Source organism: Prionailurus viverrinus, chromosome E2, assembly GCF_022837055.1.
Source record: "Prionailurus viverrinus isolate Anna chromosome E2, UM_Priviv_1.0, whole genome shotgun sequence".
In the NCBI taxonomy this organism is placed as follows: domain Eukaryota; kingdom Metazoa; phylum Chordata; class Mammalia; order Carnivora; family Felidae; genus Prionailurus; species Prionailurus viverrinus.
Window position 1 is genome coordinate 37,091,834 of NC_062575.1, and position 21,096 is coordinate 37,112,929.

Genomic DNA, 21,096 nt, shown 5'->3' on the forward strand with positions numbered 1-21,096 from the left:
TCAGTCCGTTAAGCTTCCGACTTCAGCTCAGGTCATGATCTCATGGTTGGTGAGTTTGAGGCCCGGGTTGGCCTCTGTGCTGATAGATAGCTCAGAGCTTGGAGCCTGCTTCAGATTCTGTATCTCCCTCTCTGTCTGCCCCTACCCCGCTTGCACTCTGTCTCTCAAAAATAAGCAAACATTAAAAAATTTAAAAAGAAAAAGAAAAAAACCCATTGATTAGGTTAAATTTCCATCTAATCCTTTGTAATATATTTCTATCTATTCCAGAATATTTTTAGCCCCAAATTATGAATATATATAGACAGGTATTACTGCCAAGTATGTGCAGTATGTGTTATTGTGGATACATATGTACACATGCACATGGAGAGGCCTCCACAATTAGATATAGTTTGCTACTGTATGTCATAGTAGCGTGTATGGTTGCTATATCATCATTTTTAAACACCAGGTATTTTTCATGGAAAAGTTAAAGTTTTATTGGAATTATTTGAGGAAATTGGCATTACCAAAATGATTTTATCATAATGAAAATCAATTTTAGAGACTGACACAATTTGAATTTCTAGCTACTAGTAGTTCGCTATTAGCTTTTAGGTTTAGCTACTTAATTGCTACAAACTTCAGTTTTCTAGTCCATTCAGTGAGAATGACAGTACCTATTTCAGGTTTGGAAACTTATCAATTAATAGCTATTAAGCATTGATGTAATGTGTGGGACACAGTTGGTAGATGCATCATGATAAATCTATAGTATTTTCTTCACCCTATTTAACCTTTTCAGTATTTTTCTCATTTTCATCTTAAATAAAATCTGATATATATATTTTTAGAACTTTGATGGTATTTTCAAAATAATTATATATTTGAAAACTTGCTGCCTTGCTATTTGCTCTAAATGGAATTAAATATAAATTGAACACAAGGCCTATTTTTTTGGTTGGGTTATTCAAACTGCATTATGACAAGACATGCTTTACGTTTTCAATGTTAATATAAATAAATTCAGAATTACTTCATTATTAATAACGTAGTATTAGGTATATGTGTTTTGATAGTATATTGCCAGGTTTAGTAAAAAGAACTTATTTTTCATTGTGAATATAGAATATCTTTCAGAAATAAAATGATTAATTGTCACTGTAAAATTTAAATCTGCATTAAAATCCAAAATTAAATATTTCACAAATAATACCTTTTAACTGATAAAGTGACAGTGCTTTAACAATTGATTATGAGCTTCCATTTCTTTTTTTTTTTTTTAAGTTTTTTTTAAAGTTTATTTATTTTTGAGAGAGAGACAGAGCACGAGCCGGGGAGGGACAGAGAGAGGGAGACACAGAATCTGAAGCAGGCTCCAGGCTCTGAGCTGTCAGCACAGAGCCTGATGCGAGGCTTAAACCCTTGAGCCATGAGATCATGAACTGAGGTGAAGTCGGATGCTTAACCAACTGAGCCACCCAGGCACCCCGAGCCTCTATTTCTTATAAGCCAGCCAAATGCACTGGTGTCCTTGACAAAAGAACTAAGTAAAAGGACTATATTAAGCAGTGCATGAATGTAAAACTGTGCTTTTTTTTTTTTAACTGTGCTTTCTTTTGAAATATTTTAGATTTTTTATTTAAGATAGCTCTACCTTCATCCTGAATTATTTTGTAGACCAAGGAGGCTTACATACATGAAGGATAATAAGATATTAAAGATGAGAATAAAATTAATGTGAAACTTTAAATTTTGCATTGAAAATATTTGTATGTAGTACAGATATAGAGATGTTGTCCTTTTCTATTATAGACTGACTAGATACCTTAAAATGTGTGTTTCTTATAGGAATCACAGTGCATTGATAACAAGTGTAGTCCCGGGGGATTATGATGGAGATTCACAAATGGATGTCCTCCTCACGTATCTTCCCAAAAATCATGCCAGCAGTGAATTGGGAGCTGTTATCTTCTGGGGACAAAATCAAACATTAGGTGAATTTGTTTTAAGAGTTCTTAATATGTGTCTTTGGATATTAAAGGAAGAATATGCCTTTTATTCTTAGGTAAATGTAACAAAAATATTGTTCTGAAATCAGTTCAGTAATGCAGTTCTTAAGAGTCAGTAATTGTAGGGGCATCTAGGTGGCTCAGTTGGTTGAGCATCTGACTTCAACTCAGGTCATTTTCTCTCAGTTGTGAGTTCGAGCCCCACATCGGGCTCACTACTGGTCTGCTTCTGATCCTCTGTCCCCCTTTCTCTCTGCCCCTCCTCTGCTCCCTCCCTCTCTCTCACTTTTCAAAAATAAACATTTAAACTTAACAAAAAAAAAAAAAATCAGTAATTGTAAAACTTTTTTAAAAGTCAATTTTTTTATTTTTCTTTTGTAACCCGGGACTAGTCTGGGGTTGAACAAACTCTGCTCTTGCTAGCTTAAGGAAGAGAGAGAATTATTAAAGGATTTTTATGGCCTATGGAATTATTGGGATGGCTAAAGAACACATTCTAGGTTGACCTTTCAGGAACGATCCCCAAAGCCTTCAAGGAAGGCTTTTTACTGTCAGAACATGGCCAATTACACAATAACTATTAGGATGACATTATGTCTGCTGTGACCCTCACCAGCCAGATGGTTACCCTGCACCCTGCCTCTTGATACTCACAAATTCAATGATCAGACACTGAGGTAGAAATAGCAGAGACACAGCTTTCACTTCATTCCTAGCTTCCAAAACTCAGAGTGTATCTGATTGTCAAGGCTTACATCTTATTCAGATTCTCAGATGCAAAGATACGTGAGAATAGCTATTTTGGTTTCTAGTCCCTCCCAGTACAGAAAAGCACAAAAAGGTTGTAGCGGAGATTGAGAGTCAGTCTACTATATCCACCCCTAAACTTTCAGAACTTATCTGAAAAACGAATTAATTATAACTAAATAGATGATTTTGTTCATGGGGCCAGTTTTCAGGGTGGGGTAGAAGGGATGCAGTTGTGTTTTTGGTAACATTTGAACTTAAGCAGTAGTTTCAATACTTCAAATTAATTCAGTCAATAAATATCTGAAGAAATAGTACCATGTGTAAAGCATTTTGTGTACATAAGCATGGATATTTTAGAATCAAGTAGTTTTGTGCATATTGCCAACTGCTAAATTTGTATTTAAAGAAAACTCACCTAAGATTTTTAGATTGCAGCCTCTAAAAAAAAGTTCTTGTAATGGTTTTAACTATAGAATGAACCCCATTGGTGTCTGGGTGGCTCACTGCTGCCGTTGCAGTGCCTGCTTGTGATTCTCTCTCTGCTCCTGCTCCACATATTCTCTCTCTCTCTCTCTGTCTCTCTGTCTCTCTCTCTCTCTCTCTCTCTCTCAAAATAAACTTAAAAAAAAGAATGAACCCCAGGATTTTGTCTTTACAAACTTGGATGTCTGTTTAAGTTAGATTTATAGTGTCTTGTTAATAGTAATTGTTGGAATTAATTAGAGATGAACGTTAAAAAGAATGCAGATATTTTACCCCAAGTGTAGATATCAAAAATCATAGGGGCTCCAGGGTGGCTCAGACAGTTAAGTGTCCAACTTCAGCTCAGGTCATGATCTCACGGTTCATGGGTTCAAGCCCTGCGTTGGACTCTGTGCTGATGACTTGGAGACTGCAGCCTAGTTTGGATTCTTTGTGTCCCTCTCTCTCTGCCCCTCCCCCACTCATGCTCTGTCTCTCTCTCTCTCTCTCTCTCCTCTCTCTGTCTCAAAAATGAATAACATTTTTTAAAAAAAATTTAAAATAATAGAAAGTGCCATATATATATATATGTATATATATATATTTTTTTTTTTTTTTTTTTTTTTTTTTTTACAGATCCTAACAATATGACTGTACTCAATAGGACTTTTCAAGATGAACCACTAATTATGGAGTAAGTATATGCTTGCTACCGTTTGAATGATTTTAAACTTAAAAACATAAAATTTCTCTCCTAAGAGACTATTTTGCTACATGGCATTGACACTAAATTCATTCTCCCTTTGAAGGTGATAGAGGCTGGTACTTGATTAAATGATATTTATCTGTCATGGTGGAGGGAAAAGAAAAATGAAATTCAGTATTTTGGAAAGAGGAAGAATTTTGTGTTTTTGTTTTTGCTTCAGTAGCTTTGAATATCTTCATTATGGATCTGTGTTGATTATAGCCATGTCTTTACTCAAAGAATTAAGGTAACTGTTTCAAGGTAAAACTATTAGTGCTTGATTGATAGATATGAATGGTATGGGATTTCTTCCAGAAATTTAGACAGATGTCTATATTAAGGAGAAACTTATCCTTTTTTAATTTATTAAAACAATTTTTTTAATGTTTATTTTTGAGAGAGAGCTGAGTGGGGAAGTGCAGAGAGAGGGAGACACAGAATCCAAAGCAGGCTCCAGGCTCTGAGCTGTCAGCACATAGCCTGACACAAGGCTCAAATTCAGGGACCTCAAGACCATGACCTGAGCCAAAGTCCTACGTTCAACCAACTGAGCCACCCAGGCGCCCCAGCTTATCCTTTTTATAAAGCTCTTCCTTAGTGTTATTATTCCTCAAAGTACACTCATGTACCAGGATAAATGTAATCCAAATTCCTGTCAGAATTTTTGGTAATGACACAGAGATCACTTCGAGAGCTAAAGTAATATACAGCCACATTCTTGTTTTCATTTTTGCCTTTCATACAGTTATTAAAATAATAATCATATACCAATAGGTCAGTGGCAATCAGAAGTCTGAACTATAAATCCATAAAGACCCTCAGCTTGATTTCATTTATAGTTGTGTATATTTTCATTGTTGTTGAAATAATCAATGGCCAGTATGAATTTTTATACCAGCTGGGAATTACTTTTGTGGGTTATTTCTTCTCCTCAGCCCATCTAAACTAAACAGTTTGGGTCATGATTCTGAAACACGTACTGTTTTCTTACCACTCAAGAATAGGGTAGGTTATGCAGAAACTACAGACAACCCTAAGATTCCACAACAAAAGTTTATTTCTTACATCTTGTGTCTGTCCACTGTGGGTCAGTGGTAGGTTCTGCTCTGTGCCATCACTCAGTGTATATCAGAGGTCTCATTGCTACTACCAGCTTAAAGAGGGCTGGAGGTCCAGTAATAAATAACAAACACTTGGCCTAGAAATAACACATGTCTGACACTTTTGCTGACATTTTATTGACTATAGCAGAAACTGGTGAGCATTATGATTTCTACCACACCTCCCAAAGGTTATTTTCCTTTTAAAGCTGGAACATGAGAATTTTATGAAATAGCTGCTTAATGTTTTTAATGTTTTCTTTTCAGCTTCAATGGTGATTTAATTCCTGATGTATTTGGTGTTACAAATGAATCCAGCCAGCCACAGATATTATTGGGAGGGTGAGTAAACATGATTATAACCATGTAATTAATTGTACTTATTGCTGCTACAGGAACTATGTGTCTATGTAAACTGATTGCTTTAACCATTAGGGAAAAACATAGCTCATTGGAAATCCATGCTCTTAGAGATTTTTAAAAGGGCATTTGGTCGACATATAAGTTTTCTCACACAGTTTTGGATTTGATCTGCAACTGCTGTCTTTGTAGAGCCAGCTTAATCCATTTATCCTTCTGGAAATTAGAGATACAAACTTTACAGGTCCCAATTTGAATGTTCATTCGTTGTTTTTTAGGAAAGATTTAATTTGAACAGAATGGATACCTGCCATCTTGATTGGATTCTCCACGAGTCATTTTATCTCTGAGCCTTTTACTGATAAGCCTGTTCCTTCTTCCTTTTATTTGTTCACTGAGCAATCAATAATTGCCTAAGAATGTAAACACTCCTCTGAGCTCTGGAAATTTTTCCAAGTATACTTTATCCTTGACTGACATGTATGCTGGGATTCTCTCACTATCCTTGTGTGCCATTCTTTGGAAAATCTGTTTGGAATTTTGCAATTCAAAGATATAATTCCTCTAGACTTAAATAGAAGTGGCCTCTTAACATTTATAGCAAGATACTTTTCATGAGATACCTTCAGCTTGGTTAATTTTTTCTGTATCTGATAAGCCAAAAATTTAGTTTAAGAATACAGAACACATTTACTTTTTTAACTTTCCAGTGAATGTGGAGAACTACCTTTATCATTCTGTCTTTCCCAAGTGTTTGGAAATCTAACAAATTTCCTTTCTGTGTTTTGGAAAAGTTGTATATTTTTATATGTACCTTTTGAATTGTGGTTGATAAACCCATAGATGAGTAAACTGTCAAAATTTAAGGTATTATGAGAAGAAAATGTTACATTTCCTATCACTTTTTCTGAAGGTTTTCTTTTTAAATTTTTTTTTAACTTTTATTTATTTTTGAGAGAGAGAGAGATAGAGCATGAACGGGGGAGGGTCAGAGAGAGAGGGGGAGACAGAATCTGAAACAGGCTCCAGGCTCTGAGCGGTCAGCACAGAGCCCAACGCGGGGCTCGAACTCATGGACCGCGAGATCATGACCTGAGCCAAAGTCGGACGCTTAACCGACTGAGCCACCCAGGCGCCCCTTTCTGAAGGTTTTCAATGAAGAATATGGGTGTTTTGATGCTAGGGAGAATGACCTTTGAAGGACTTACTGTGAATCTTGAATGAGAAACCTGTTTTTTCCCCCAAACTTTGAATAAGTTAGAAGAGAGCCCTGCTCTAGAGACCAATTGGATGGAGATCTTGCTTGTTCTGTTGTGGCCCTGTCTAGAGGAACTGTGTGTGGGTGGGGTTGGAGGAAGGCACAGGCCACCCCTACCATGGCAAGCCCAGCTTATTTGCCTTGGGCTGGGACTGTTCAGGAAGTTGTCTTTTTCATTTCCTCTCTTTAAAGGCATACATGGGGGGGGCGCCTGGCTAGCTCAGTCAGAAGAGTGTGCAATTCCAGTGTTGTGAGTTTGAGCCCCACATAGGTATAGAGATTACTTAAATAAAAACTTAAAAACACAAGTAAATAAAGGCATACATGTGATTGAGAACATGATGGTAACTTCTGGCCTGCTTTGTTTCATGGTAATTTCTATTTTAGTCAAAGAAATACTTGGAATACCTTTAATATGTCATTTGATCTTTAGAAATTGAAAATTTTTAACAGCTGTTGTTATTAATTCAGAAAGGAAAGCTAATAATGTCTTTATGGATTTTCCACTTAATCCACAAGAAAACTATTTAGAGTGTCAGGTGATAGTGTCATAGCTTATTTACTTGTTCCGAATTCTGCATGCATTTTTTATCTGTCGCTTCCTGAAAAACGATAGCTTTTAAAACTTATTCTGCCTGGAGAATTCACTTTCACTTTTATTCACTTTTATTTTTTAGACATTATATTCTGACATACTTTAGTACACTGGAGTAATATAGTAATATCCTGGTATTTTATGATATTTCTCATTTAAACTTTCATACAGATTAAGCAATAATAGCTAACTGTATTATAAGTAACAAGTTTGTATCCAAGATATTTTAATTCCAGTTTAGAGAATGAAATTATATAACTTGGCAGAAAAGAATTCCTGTCAGTAGCATTTTAGGATAACTATAGCCTGGCAATATCATGATTCAGATAACAGAAAGCTGAATATGTCCCTTTGGGAGCAAGCATTAATGTGTGACTAAAATAAGAAAATTATATTTAGGCCATACCACTTTTACAAATACAGACATATGTACAGGTACATAAGTGAAAAAGCCACAGCATTGACATTTGGGACTTTTCATGTGACCTCTGATTGGAAACCCAATCTTACTTATCAAGAAATCTAACCTAATTTTTGCAACTTAAATATTGTGTTTTATGGGCACAGTAGACCCAAGATTATCTTAAATTTAATTAAATTTTGCCAACACCTTAATTTTGTGGGAAATTTGCAATGATCTTTAAATAGAGTGCTAAATGCTCCCATAGGATTGTGCTGAAAAGCCCACAGCTTGTAACCTGGTCCAGTTAGGAATAAGAATAGGAGATTGCCCACAAGTAAAATTAGCATTACTGATTTGGCTAGAGTAAAAGTACATATGGTCAGTCTAAGAAGACAGTGGTAATAGGCAAAAGAATCACTTTTCATTGGCACAGTGGGGGCTATCTAACAGGGACAGGAAGGATGCTGAATCTACTGAGGTGCCAGAGATAACTGTGTTAAATGGTCAAAGGTGAGGCTTTGGTTTGTGTCTCAACCCCACTTTATAATGACTTGAAATAACGTAGTCATGTGTCATATTACTTAAAAATAACACCTACCCATTAAGTGTTATGGTGGCTTTTGCAATGATGTGAGGTTATGATCAATGAGCATTTTCTATAAAAGGGAGTTTGAAACTGATGTTGCAAAAACATTCAGAATATTAAGTATTGAAGTGAAAACATTTGTACTTGTAATTTTAATCAAAGTCAAATGTAATATTAGTCTTTTCAAATTCTGTGACTCCTGTACTGAGTTCAAACACATTTCTGGGTCAGGCCCAAGTTGTATACTTGGGAATATTAATGTAGGTATGTGATAAATACTTTGCCATACTCTGTTTACTTCACAAGTGATTGCATAAAAATTTTGAATGAATATTAGTGGCACTGAAAGCAGCCATTTTTAACTGTTATGTAGATGAGTAATTTTCCTCCAATGCCAAAAAATATATATATATTTTCTATTTAAATATAGTTAGCTGGTCTCAATCCAAGAGGTATAAATCCCTATTTTTCCATGTAATCTTTTCTCACTTTATACCAATTACTGACTTATTTAATCCCCTTCATTTTTACTGCTGCTCCTTTTGTTGGCTTGCTGATCCATTATGGAAAATATTGCAAATAATTGTCTTTAATGAAATGAAATGATATTGTGTTACAAATCTATTTTTTGAAAAAATATGAAAGTTAAAGATTTATAACACAAAAGGAACCAAATGATCATCAAGGCAGCTTTTAACTTCGTAATTAGCATTAGTATTCATAATCTTGACAATAAAAGGTAGCTTGAGATGATTCATATTTTCAGATATGAAAATACTCTTATTCCCCAAGTAGCCTTCACCCCTTCTCACCTTATACACCGTTTATATTTGGAACATTGTTTTTGAATGGAATGTATTAGAACTTGAGAAATTAGTTTAATATTGGTATTTCCTTAGAATCAGTACAACAGTTTTCTAACTTTCCTCTTTTCCTAAAGAAGCTTTTTTATTGGAGATAAATTCATTTATTTTCCCACTGTTTCTCATCTAAATCTTTTTCCTTTCAAAATTAAGCCACAGAAATAGTGAAAAGCTTTATGAGATGACAGAATTTTATATGGTGTGATTATTTCAAATGGCATGTTACTTAAGGATCCCTAATGTTATTTTTCTGGAGTCCCACCAGGAACTTTTTGAAAGAGAGAAAGCAGGGGAGAAGGGGAGAGGGAGAGAGAGAAAGAATCTTAAGCAGGCTCCATGTTCAGTGCGGAGCCCAACATAAAGCTGAAAATCACGACCTTGGGATCATGACCTGAGCCAAAATCAAGATTGGGGCTTTATTTTCAGAGACCTTTTCAGGGATCAAATGACCCATAATTCTCTGGTGATTAATGATACTGCTTTGTTTGAGGTATTGGTTGGCAGTATTGTATATAAGTGAATTTTTGTTTGTAAATGTATGATTTAAGATGTTTTGGGGTTTGTTTCTTTTTTTATTATTTTTAATTTATATCCAAGTTAGTTAACATATAGTGTAGTGATTTCAGGAATAGAATTTAGTGATACATCACTTACCTGTAACACCCAGTGCCCAACCCAGCAAGTGTCCTCAATGCCCCTTGCCCATTTAACCCATCCCCCCACCCACCACCCCTCCAGCAACCCTCAGTTTGTTCTCTGTATTTAAGAGTCTTACAGTTTTTCTTCCTCCCAGTTTTTGTTATTTTTGCTTCCCTCCCCTTATGTTCATCTCTTCTGTATCTTAAATTCCACATATGAATGAAGTCATAAGATATTTGCCTTTGACTTACTTTGCTTAGCATAATACACTCGAGTTCCATCTATGTTGTTTTAATTTTTTTTTTCAACGTTTTTTATTTATTTTGGGGACAGAGAGAGACAGAGCATGAACGGGGGAGGGGCAGAGAGAGAGGGAGACACAGAATCAGAAACAGGCTCCAGGGTCCGAGCCATCAGCCCAGAGCCTGACGCGGGGCTCGAACTCACGGACCGCGAGATCGTGACCTGGCTGAAGTCGGACGCTTAACCGACTGCGCCACCCAGGCGCCCCTCATCTATGTTGTTTTAAAAGGCAAGATTTCATTCTTTTTGATCACCAAGTAATATTCCATTATATATACACACATATATATAATGTCACGTTTCATATGCAAAGTATATGCATTATGTGTATATGTGATCTATGTATGTGTATATACATATATCACCTCTTCTTTATTCATCAATCAATGAACATCTGGGCCCTTTCCATACTTTGGCTATTATCAATAGTGCTGCTGTAAATATTGGGGTGCATGTGCCCCTTCAAAACAGCACTCCTGTATCCTTTGGATAAATACCTAGAAATGCAATTGCTGGTTCAGAGAGTAGTTCTATTTTCAATTTTTTGAAGAGCTTCCACACTGTTTTCCAGAGTGGCTGCACCACTTTGCATTCCCACCAGCAGTGCAAAAGGGTTCCCCTTTCTCCTCATCCTCACCAAAATCTAGTGTTGCCCAAGTTGTTAATTTTAGCTGTTCTGACAGGTGTGAGGTGGTATCTCATTGTGGTTTTGATTTGTATTTAACTGATGATGACTGTTGTTGAGCATCTTTTCATGTGTCTGTTAGTCATCTGGATGTCTTCTTTGGAAAAGTATTTGTTCATGTCTTTTGCCCATTTCTTCACTGGATAATTTTTTTATTAGGTATTGTGATAAGTTCTTCATAGATTTTGGATAGTAACTCTTTATCTAATATTTCATTTGTAAATATCTTCTCCCATTCCATCGGTGGCCTTTTAGTTTTGCTGATTGTTTCCTTTGCCCTACAGAAGCTTTTTATCTTGATTAGGTCCCAATAGTTCATTTTTTCTTTTGTTTCCCTTGTCTCCTGAGACATGTCAAGTAAGAAGTTGCTGCAGCTGAGGTCAAAGACATTGTTGCCTGTTTTTCCTCTAGGATTTTGATGGCTTCCTGGGTCACATTTAGTTCTTTTCAACCATTTTGAGTTTTTTTGTATGTATGGTGTAAGAAAGTGGTCCAGTTTCATTCTTCTGCATGTCACTGTTCAGTTTTCCCCACACCATTTGCTGGAGAGTCTGTCTTTTTTCCATTGGATATTCTTTCCTGCTTTGTGAAAGATTAATTGTCCATACCTTTGTGGGTCCATTTCTGGGTTCTCTATTCTGTTCCATTGGTCTGTGTGTCTGTTTTTGTGCTAGTACCATACTGTCTTGATGATTACAACTTTGTAATACATCTTGAAATCTGGGATTGTGATGCCTCCAGCTTTGGTATTCTTTTTCAACATTACTTTGGCTATTTGGGGTCTTTTCTAGTTCCATACAAATGTTAGGATTGTATGTTCTAGCTCTGTGAAGAATGCTGGTGTTATTTTGATAGGGATTGCATTGGATGGGTAGATTGCTTTGGGAGCCTTGTAGAATGAGTTTGAAAGTTTTTCTTCCATTTCTATTTTTGGGAACATCTCCAAAAGAATAGGTGTTAACTCTTCTTTAAATGTTTGGTAGAATACCCCTGGAAAGCCATCCGGCCCTGGGCTGTTGTTTGTTGGGACATTTTTGATTACTGATTTAATCTCTTTACAGGTTTTAATGGGTCTGTTCAGTTTTTCTCTTTCTTCCTATTACAGTTTTGGGAGTTTATATGTTTCTAGGAATTTGTCTATTTCTTCTATATTGCCCATTTTATTGGCATATATTTGCTCATAATGTTCCCTTATTATTGTTTGTATTTCTGCAGTGTTGTTTGTTTGTGATCTCTCGTCTTTCATTCATGATTTTATTTGGGTCCTTTCATTTTTCTTTTTGATCATTCTGGCTAGTTGTTTATCAATTTTGTTAATTTTTTCAAAGAATCGGCTCCTGTTCTGGTTTATTTATTTATTTATTTTTATTTTGATATCATTGAGTTCTGCTCCAATCTTTATTATTTCCCATCTTCTGCTGGTTTTGGGCTTTCTTTGCTGTTTTTTTCCATCTCTTTAAGGTGTAGTGATAGATTGTATATTTGAAACCTTTCTTCCTTCTTTAAGAACGCCTGGATTGCTATATACTTCCCTCTTATGACTACCTTTGCTACATCCCAGAGTTTTTGGGCTGTCTTGTTTTCATTTTCATTGGCTTCCATGTACTTTTTAATTTCCTCTTTAATTTCTTGGTTAACCCATTCATTCTTTAGTAGGATGTTCTTTAATCTCCCAAGTATTCATGGTCTTTCCAAATTTTTTCTTGTGGTTGATTTTGAGTTTCATAGTGTTGTGGTCTGAAAATATGCAAGGTATGATTTTGATCTTTTTGTACTTGTCAAGGGCTGATTTGTGTCCCAGTATGTGATCTATTATGGAGAACATTCCATGTGCATTCGAGAAGAATGTGTATTCTGTTGCTTTAGGATGAAATGTTCTGAATGTACCTGTTAAGTCCATCTGGTCCAGTGTATCATTGAAAGCCATTGTTTCCTTGTTGATTTTCTCCTTAGAGTATCCATCCTTTGCTGTAAGTGGGATATTGAAGTCCCCTACTATTACATTATTATTATCAGTGGGTCTATTTATGTTTGTGATTTAAGATATTATTCTTAAGGTTTACTCACTTTGCTTTCAGTTAAATCTTACAATTTTTAGATATGTATTTGTAGTAATCATTCAGAAAGATAATCAACTTCTTTTGAGAAAGCATAGTTTTATAGTTTCTGTGCAAATTTTGATAGTAACAAGTCATTATGAATACTGATGATATTTTTAAATGTCTTGGCTTCAGCCTCTTTCCATTAGTATACATCAAAGTTTTGTTTCCTTCTTTGAGAGTAAACTATTTTTATATTTCATTATTTCTTGCATATGTATTGAAAAAAGTCCACTTTAAATTTTTTTTTTCAACGTTTATTTATTTTTGGGACAGAGAGAGACAGAGTATGAACGGGGGAGGGGCAGAGAGAGAGGGAGACACAGAATCGGAAACAGGCTCCAGACTCTGAGCCATCAGCCCAGAGCCCGACGCGGGGCCTGAACTCCCGAACCGCGAGATCGCGACCTGGCTGAAGTTGGACGCTTAACCGACTGCGCCACCCAGGCGCCCCGAAAAAAGTCCACTTTAAAACAAGCATAGAATACACTAAACTGTATACTTAAAAATGATTGAGATGCTAAATTTGATGTCATGTACATTTCACGTAGTAAAAAAAATTGGAAAAAGAAAAACATAGAGAAACTGTGGATACACAGACTTGGAGTAAGATTAGTAATACTATTCTAATTTAGTGTAAAATGAGTCAAAATAGTTTATTATTTCTGAAAATACAGGTTAAATCTCTTTCGTTAGATTTCTATTACACTTTTAAAAAATGTATTTGCTATTCAAAATGCCCTACAAATACATGATTTTTACCAGTATGCAGGCCTAGGCTCTAAGCTGTAGTTCCTGAGTTCCACAATGGTCCTGAGTCACTTCAGCTGTGCAGGCCTATGCTTCTCTTCAGACTTCCTATCCTGTTGTTGTATCTCCCTGCCCTAGGAACTATAACAGCTTGGCATGTCTCCTAGATATAATATTATGATGCATACTGTATGGAGGTAGGAATACTGGGACAAAATAAGAATATGGCTGAAAAAAATCTCCATATTTTCTCCTATGGACGTGTTATTTCTGTGAGGTCCTTAAGATTTACCTGGTCCATCCCACACCTTTGAGTTCTAACACAGACCCAGCGTGTGTGAATGGCCCATCACATGTTGCCAGGGTAACTTTGTTCTCCAGTGATGCTTCTTGATCCACCTTCCCTAGATTCTGCTCCTCACTGTGCCCCTCCAGGAGAGGCATACCATGGGGTTGCACAGCTTATCTGAGACTTGGGGCTTGGGGTTGGATGAGCAAGGAAGAGAAAAAAGAAAACCTTAAACAGGCCTTTTGGTAACTCTGGGCTTGGCACTTTACCTCACTTGTCTTATATTTTTTTCTCATAGCAGATAATTTGTGAGGCTAAAGAGGCTCTTTTAGAGAGGCTGCTTAAAGAGGCTAATTCAGAGGTGAAGTGACCATTACAAGCTTAGAATATAAAAATAAGTGGTAGATCTGGGATTTGAATCTTGGTCTTCCAAATTCTAAAGCCTGTACTCTTGCCTTTATTTCTGTACAGCCATTACCATCGCTGTAGTCACAGAGGGCCTGTGGTGGTGCTCCTACATGGCTGGCTTGGACTTCCTCATAGCATAGTGTCTGTTTTCTAAGAAGGAGCATTCCGAGAGGTGTAGGTAAAAGCTATAGATCTCTTCCAGATCCAGTCCTAGAAGTTAAACAACATCACTTGTGCTGCATTCTATTAGTCAAAATAGATCAAGGAACTAGCTAAGATTCAAGGGGATTGGAGGATTATAGACTACCTGTATGTGTGGGCATGGCAGAATTGAAATAATGTGATCATCTTTAGAAATACAACATAGTAGTCTGTGTGTATTTACTTTACCATAAGTGAAGACCTACCAACAAACATGCAAACAAATCATTTAAGTAAATCACTTTCTAGATCCTCAGGTTCAAAGGTACTCTTACCCAAAATTGATGTGCCTGAGAATGTACCTGTTTTCATTATAACTTTCTCCTCCTTCATATGAGAATGCCATATTCCTTACCCTTCCTAAATTTTACTGATGCATTTCCTGGAGAGTAAAAACCCATAGGGCACCAAACACAGCTATACTAAACTGTTTCCTGTATTTCTATTTCATGATACCTATGTCACTTAAGATGAAGCTTGGCTGCAGAAGGGAACATTTTGATCGACAGTGAGATATTCTGAATTCAGATGTGGTAGAATAGGGTTGTGGGAGTAATGACAGTTTTATTTTAATGACTTTGCCTCTTCCATTCCATGGCTATTGTCAAAAATCTGTTACTGTTGAGAGAGCCCTGGGAGAGCAAAGCAAAAAGCACCCATAATAAATACTGAATTCCACAAAGCAGACCTTTCAGCTTTTCTTAGTACTCTGTCCCTAGGATACAACATTAACTGGAAGAAAGGTAGTTTCATCCCAATGTAGTTTTAGATGATGACAGTGATTATGTTATATGTGACTGGAATGTTCTCTTGGACTACCAAATGTATGGATAAAACTTTTATATAATTTCCTTCATATTTGGTATGCATTTTTCTGTCATGTAGCTGAAACCTATTTTATCAAATCATATCAAGAAAATTCCATTTAAAGTCAAGCATCTCATTATGTCTTTTTGGGATGTTTATTATTTTCTTTCTCTTAATAAAAATTAAATTTACATGCTGGCTCCTGAGCCAGGTAGTTTTTTGCAGTATATACCTTTCTCATTTATTAAAGTCATAGGAAACATTTCTTCTATCGAAAGAAATGAGAAAAAACAGTGTTGTTTCTCATTTTTATACTCAATTTTTTTTATTTTTTTATATTCAACTTTTATTGAATTATTCCAGACCAGAGGTCAATATTCATGCACATTTAATGAAGAACTAACTTCTTTTACCATGCTTCTTGTATTATAAATTATTTTAGCTATATTGCATTGCTGTATTAATTGAAAAACAGCGTGTTGCCTTACTGCCTTGTTTGTATTACCTATTTTATAAAAATAGGTCAGTTTTATAAGAACTATATTATTTTAATCTTGACTGCTTATACTTTTCTCAGCTTTTTTAATCATATTCCTTGAAAGATGTGTTAACACACACACACACATATGTGTGTATATATATATATATTTTTTTTTTTTTTTTAAAGGGGGGGGTACAGTGAGAGAAAGAGGGAGAGCGGGAGAAATCCAAGAGGGTCAGAGAGAGAAAGAGAGAGGGAAAGGGAAAGGGACGCGGGACTCACCTGACATGGCACTTGTGCTCACCCAACTTGGGCTCGAGTTCACCCGACAGGGGCTCAAACTCACAAACCATGAGGTCATGACCTGAACCGAAGTCAAATGCTTAAGTGACTGAACCACTCAGACGCCCCATAAGTATTTGAATTGAAAAACTGAAGTCAGACTCTGATGGAAAATGACATTCATTTGGCAGTGAGAACTGGCTTTGCTGATTGGATTATACGGCAGACATTCTCCATAAATAGAATGAATTAATTCAGCAGTTCTAATTTGTTTTTTACTTTTATTATGGAAAATTTTAAAGGTATGCAAGGTACAGAGAATGGGACAATTAATTTGCTTATAATGTACCTGTCAGGCAGTTACACTTATTTATCAACACTTGGTCTGTCTTTTTTCTTTCACATCTTCCCCTCATTTCTCTCTTCTAACCCACAGCCAAGATATTTTTAATCTAGAAATATTTCAATATCTATTTATAAAGTATGTCTAATATTTTAAAAATATATAGTCTCAATATTTTTACCATACCTAAATAAGAATCATCTTCGGGGAGATGTTTTAAAACTTTATGAACGAGATTTCTTAGCATTTATATCTATAAAGATGAAGAGTAGGAATAGACTTTATACTGACTACTGTCTCATTCTAGTAACGTCATGTTATTATAAGGATGAATAATGTATTTTAAAGTCCTGGTCATCTCTTCAAAAAATGCATTTCTAATAAAATTTTACATTTTGTTTAATAAATTATCAAACTATATAATAGGTGTTTTCATCAGTTGTACACTAATAGTTAAAATAATTCAACTGCAAAGAGATCTCTTTTAACACTTGGATATATAAACAAAACCAACTTAAATACCAATTTTAATTTGTTTATCAATTTGTAGACATACATTTCTTCATAGATGTATGATAGATATAGTGACCACTAAAATTGCTTCAGATATGAAAACATTCTGGTTCATGATAAAGTTCTCTAAGAGATGGAATAGAATTACAAAGTCAAGGATAAAGGGAAAGATGTATAATTAAAGAAGACCTCATTCTCATATATTTTTTTTAAGTCTACTATAGTTAACACACAGTGTCTTATTAGTTTCAAGTATATAATATAATGATTCGACAATTCTATATTCAGAGATCATCAAGATAATTGTAATCAGGGTGCCTAGGTGGCTCAGTGGGTTAAGCATCCGACTTCAGCTCAAGTCATGATCTTGCGGTTCATGGGTTTGAGCCCCACTTCGGGCTCTATGCTGACAGCTCAGAGCCTGGAGCCTGCTTCAGATTCTGTGTCTTACTCTCTCTCTCTGCCCCTCCCTCACTCGGGCTCTGTCTCTCTCTCTCTCTCTCTCTCTCTTTCTCTCAAAAATAAACATTTAAAAAAAATGTAATCTCTTTTCACCTGTTTTACCCATCCTCCATCCCCCTCTGGTAACCATCAGTTTATTTTTTATGTTTAAGACTCTGGATTTTTTAATTTATTCTTTCCTTTTTTCTTTGATTTGTTTCTTAAATTCCACATGTAACTGAAATCATGTATTTGTCTTTCTCTGACTGACTTAATTTTGTTTAGTATTACACTCTAGTTTCATCCATGTTGTTGCAGTAGGCAAGATTTCATTCTTTTTTAAGGCTGAATAATATTCTATTATATAAATATACCACATCTTTATCCATTCATCTATCAATGGGCACACTGGCTGCTTCCATAATTTCACCATTATAAATAATTCTGCAACAAATCTGGGGGTGTCTATATCTTTTCAAATTAGTGGTTTTGTATTCTTTGAGTAAATACCCACTAGTGCGATTACGGGTAGTTCTATTTTAATTTTTTGAGGAACCTCCATACTCTTTTCCATAGTGGCTGCACCTGTTGCATTCTTAGCAACAGTACACAATGGTTCCTTTTTCTCCACATTTTTGTCAATACTTCTGTGAAAAATGCTGTTGGTATTTTCATAGGGATTGCCTGAAGTGCGTAGGTTGCTTTGGGTAGTATGGACTTTATAATCATATTGGTCCTTCCAATCCATTAACATGAACTATCTTTTATTTGTGTTGTCTTTAATTTCTTTCATCATGTTTTATAGTTTTCAGAGTACAGGTCTTTCACGTCCTTGATTAAGTTTTTTCCTAGGTATTTTATTATTTTTGGTGCAATTGTAATTTGGATTGTTTTCCTAATTTCCCAATTTATCTTTCTGCTGCTCCATTATTAGTATATAGACATGCAACAGATTTCTGTGTATTGATTTTGTATCCCGTGACCTTACTGAGTTGATTTATCAATTCTAGTCTAGGCATTTTTTTCTATGTATAGTATCACGTCATTTGCAAATAGAAAAAGTTTTACTTCTTCCCTACTGATTTGGATGCCTTTTATTCATAAACATAGTCTGATTGCTGTGGCTAGGACTGCTATTGCTATGTTGAATAAAAGTGGTGAACAGCTTGTCTTGTTCCTCATCTTAGGGGAAAAGCTGTCAGTTTTTCACCATTGAATAGGATGTTAGCTGTGGGTTTTTCATATATGGCCTTTATTATGTTAAAGTATGTTCCCTCTAAACCTACTCAGTTGAGGTTTTTTATCATGAATAAATGTACCTTGTCAAATGCTTTTTCCACAGCTATTGAAATGATCATATAGTTTTTATCCTTTCTCTTATTGTGATATTGCCAATGTTGAACCCCTCTTGCATCCCACACTTGATTGTGGTAGATGATTTTTTTAATATGTTCTTGGGTTCAGTTTGCTAATATTTTGTTGAAGATGTTTGCATCTATGTTCATCAGAGAATATTGATCTGTAGTTCTCTCACTCATTTTAAGTTTTTATTTAAATTCCAGTTAGTTACCATAAAGTATAATATTAATTTTAGGTATACAATATAGTGATTCAATGATTCCATACATCACCCAGTGCTCATCACAAGTGCACTCCTTATTCCCCATCATCTGTTTAACCCATTCCCTCACCCAGCTCCCTTCTGGTGACCATCAGTTTGTTCTGTGTACTTAAGAGTCTGTTTCTTGGTTTGCCTCCTTCTCTTTTTTTTTTTTTTCCCCTTTGCTTTTTTGTTGTTTCTTAAATGCCACATCTGAGTGAAATCATATGGTACTTGTCTTTCTCTGACTTACTTCACTTAGCCTAATACTCTCTAGCTCCATCCATATTATTTCAAATGACAAGATTCTGTTCTTTTTATGGGTAATATTCTATTGTATATACATACCACATCTTCTTTATCCATTCATCAGTTGATAGACATTTGGGCTGTTCCCATAATTTGCTATTGTACATAATGCTACTATACATGGGGATGTATGTATCCCTTTGAATTAATATTTGTATATACCTTGGGTAAATAGCTAGTAGTGCAATTGCTGGATCATGGGGTAGTTGTATTTTTAACTTTTTGAGGAACTTCCATAGTGTTTTCCCAAGATGCACTGGCTTGCATTCCCACCAACAGTGCAAGAGGGTCCCCCTTTTTCCACATCTTTGCCAACACCTGTTGTTTCTTGTGTTGTTGATTTTGCCATTCTGACAGGTTTGAGGTGATATCTCATTGTAGCTTTGATTTTATTTCCCTGGTAATCAGTGATGTAGAGCACTTTTTCATGTGTATGTTGTTGGAAATATGTGTACTCATGTCTTTTGTCCATTTTTAGTTGGATTATTATTTTTTGAGTATTGAGTTGTATAAATTCTGTATATATTTTGGATAGTAACTGTTTAACAAATATGTCATTTGCAAATATCTTCTCCCATTCCATAGGCATGTTGGTTTTGTTGATTGTTTCCTTCACTGTGTAGAAGCTTTTTATTTTGATGAAGTCCCAATAGTTTACTTTTGCTTTTGCTTCCCTTGACTCAGGAGATGTATCTAGAAAGAAGTTTGTATGGCTGATATCAAAGAAGTTATCTCTAGGATTTTTATAGTTTCAGGTTTCACATTTAGGTCTTTAATCCTTTGAATTTATTTTTGTGTATGGTGTAAGTAAGTGGTCCAGTTTCATTCTTTTGCATGTTGCTTTCCAGTTTTCCTAACATCATTTGTTGAAGAGACTTGGATATTCCTTTTTGCTTTGGTGAAGATTAATTGACCATATAGTTGTGGGTTCATTTCTGTGTTTTTTTCTTCTGTTCTACTGCCTGTGTCTGTTTTTGTGCCAGTACAGACTGTTTTGATTACCACAGCTTTGTAATATAACTTGAAGTGCAGAATTGTGATGCCTCCTCCAGCTTTGCTTTTGCTTTGGTTATTTAGGGTCTTTTGTGGTTCCATACAAATTTTAGGATTGTTTGCTCTAGCTCTGTGAAAAATGTTGTTGCTATTTTGATAGGGATTACATTAAATGTGTAGATTGTTCTGGGTAGTATAGACATTTTAACAGTATTTGTTCTTCTGATCCATAAGCATAGAATGTCTCTTTTCATTTCTTTGTGTTACCTTCAGTTTCTTTCATGAATGTTGTGTAGACAGTACAGGTCTTTAACTCTTTGTGTAGGTTTATTCCTAGGTATCTTAGGGTTTTTGGTGCTGTTGTAAATGGGATAGATTCATTCATTTCTCTTTCTGCTGCTTCATTATTGGTATGTAGAAATGCAAAGATTTCTGTGTGTAGATTTTGTATCCTGCAACTTTACTGAATTTGTGTTACAGTTCTGGCAGTTTTTTGGTGGAGTTTTTTGGTGGATTTTTTCATGTATTGTCTTGACTCAATTTGCTTGTATTTTATTGAGAATTTTTGCATCTGTGTTCATCAGGAATATTGGCTTTTTAAATTATTTTTAACATTTATTTATTATTGAGAGACAGAGAAAGACAGAGGATGAACAGGGGAGGGGCAGAGAGAGAAGGAGACACAATCCGAAGCAGGCTTCAGGCTCCAAGCTGTCAGGACAGAGCCAGATGCAGGGCTCAAACTCATGAACCTTGAGATCATGACCTGAGCCAAAGTCAGACGTTTAACCGACTGAACCACCCAGGCACCCCTCACCCTATGTCTTTTGATTGGAG

General features: G+C 35.5%; 1 protein-coding gene across 1 annotated transcript in view; it reads left to right on the plus strand.

Moving 5' to 3' along the window:
- Positions 1-21,096, plus strand: part of ITFG1 (integrin alpha FG-GAP repeat containing 1) — a 354,402-nt gene that overhangs the window by 6,518 nt on the left and 326,788 nt on the right. Inside the window, exons 3-5 of the mRNA XM_047834578.1 lie at positions 1,834-1,979; positions 3,843-3,900; positions 5,319-5,393. Coding sequence (XP_047690534.1) covers positions 1,834-1,979; positions 3,843-3,900; positions 5,319-5,393 — 279 coding nt within the window. The remainder of the gene's footprint in view (positions 1-1,833; positions 1,980-3,842; positions 3,901-5,318; positions 5,394-21,096) is intronic.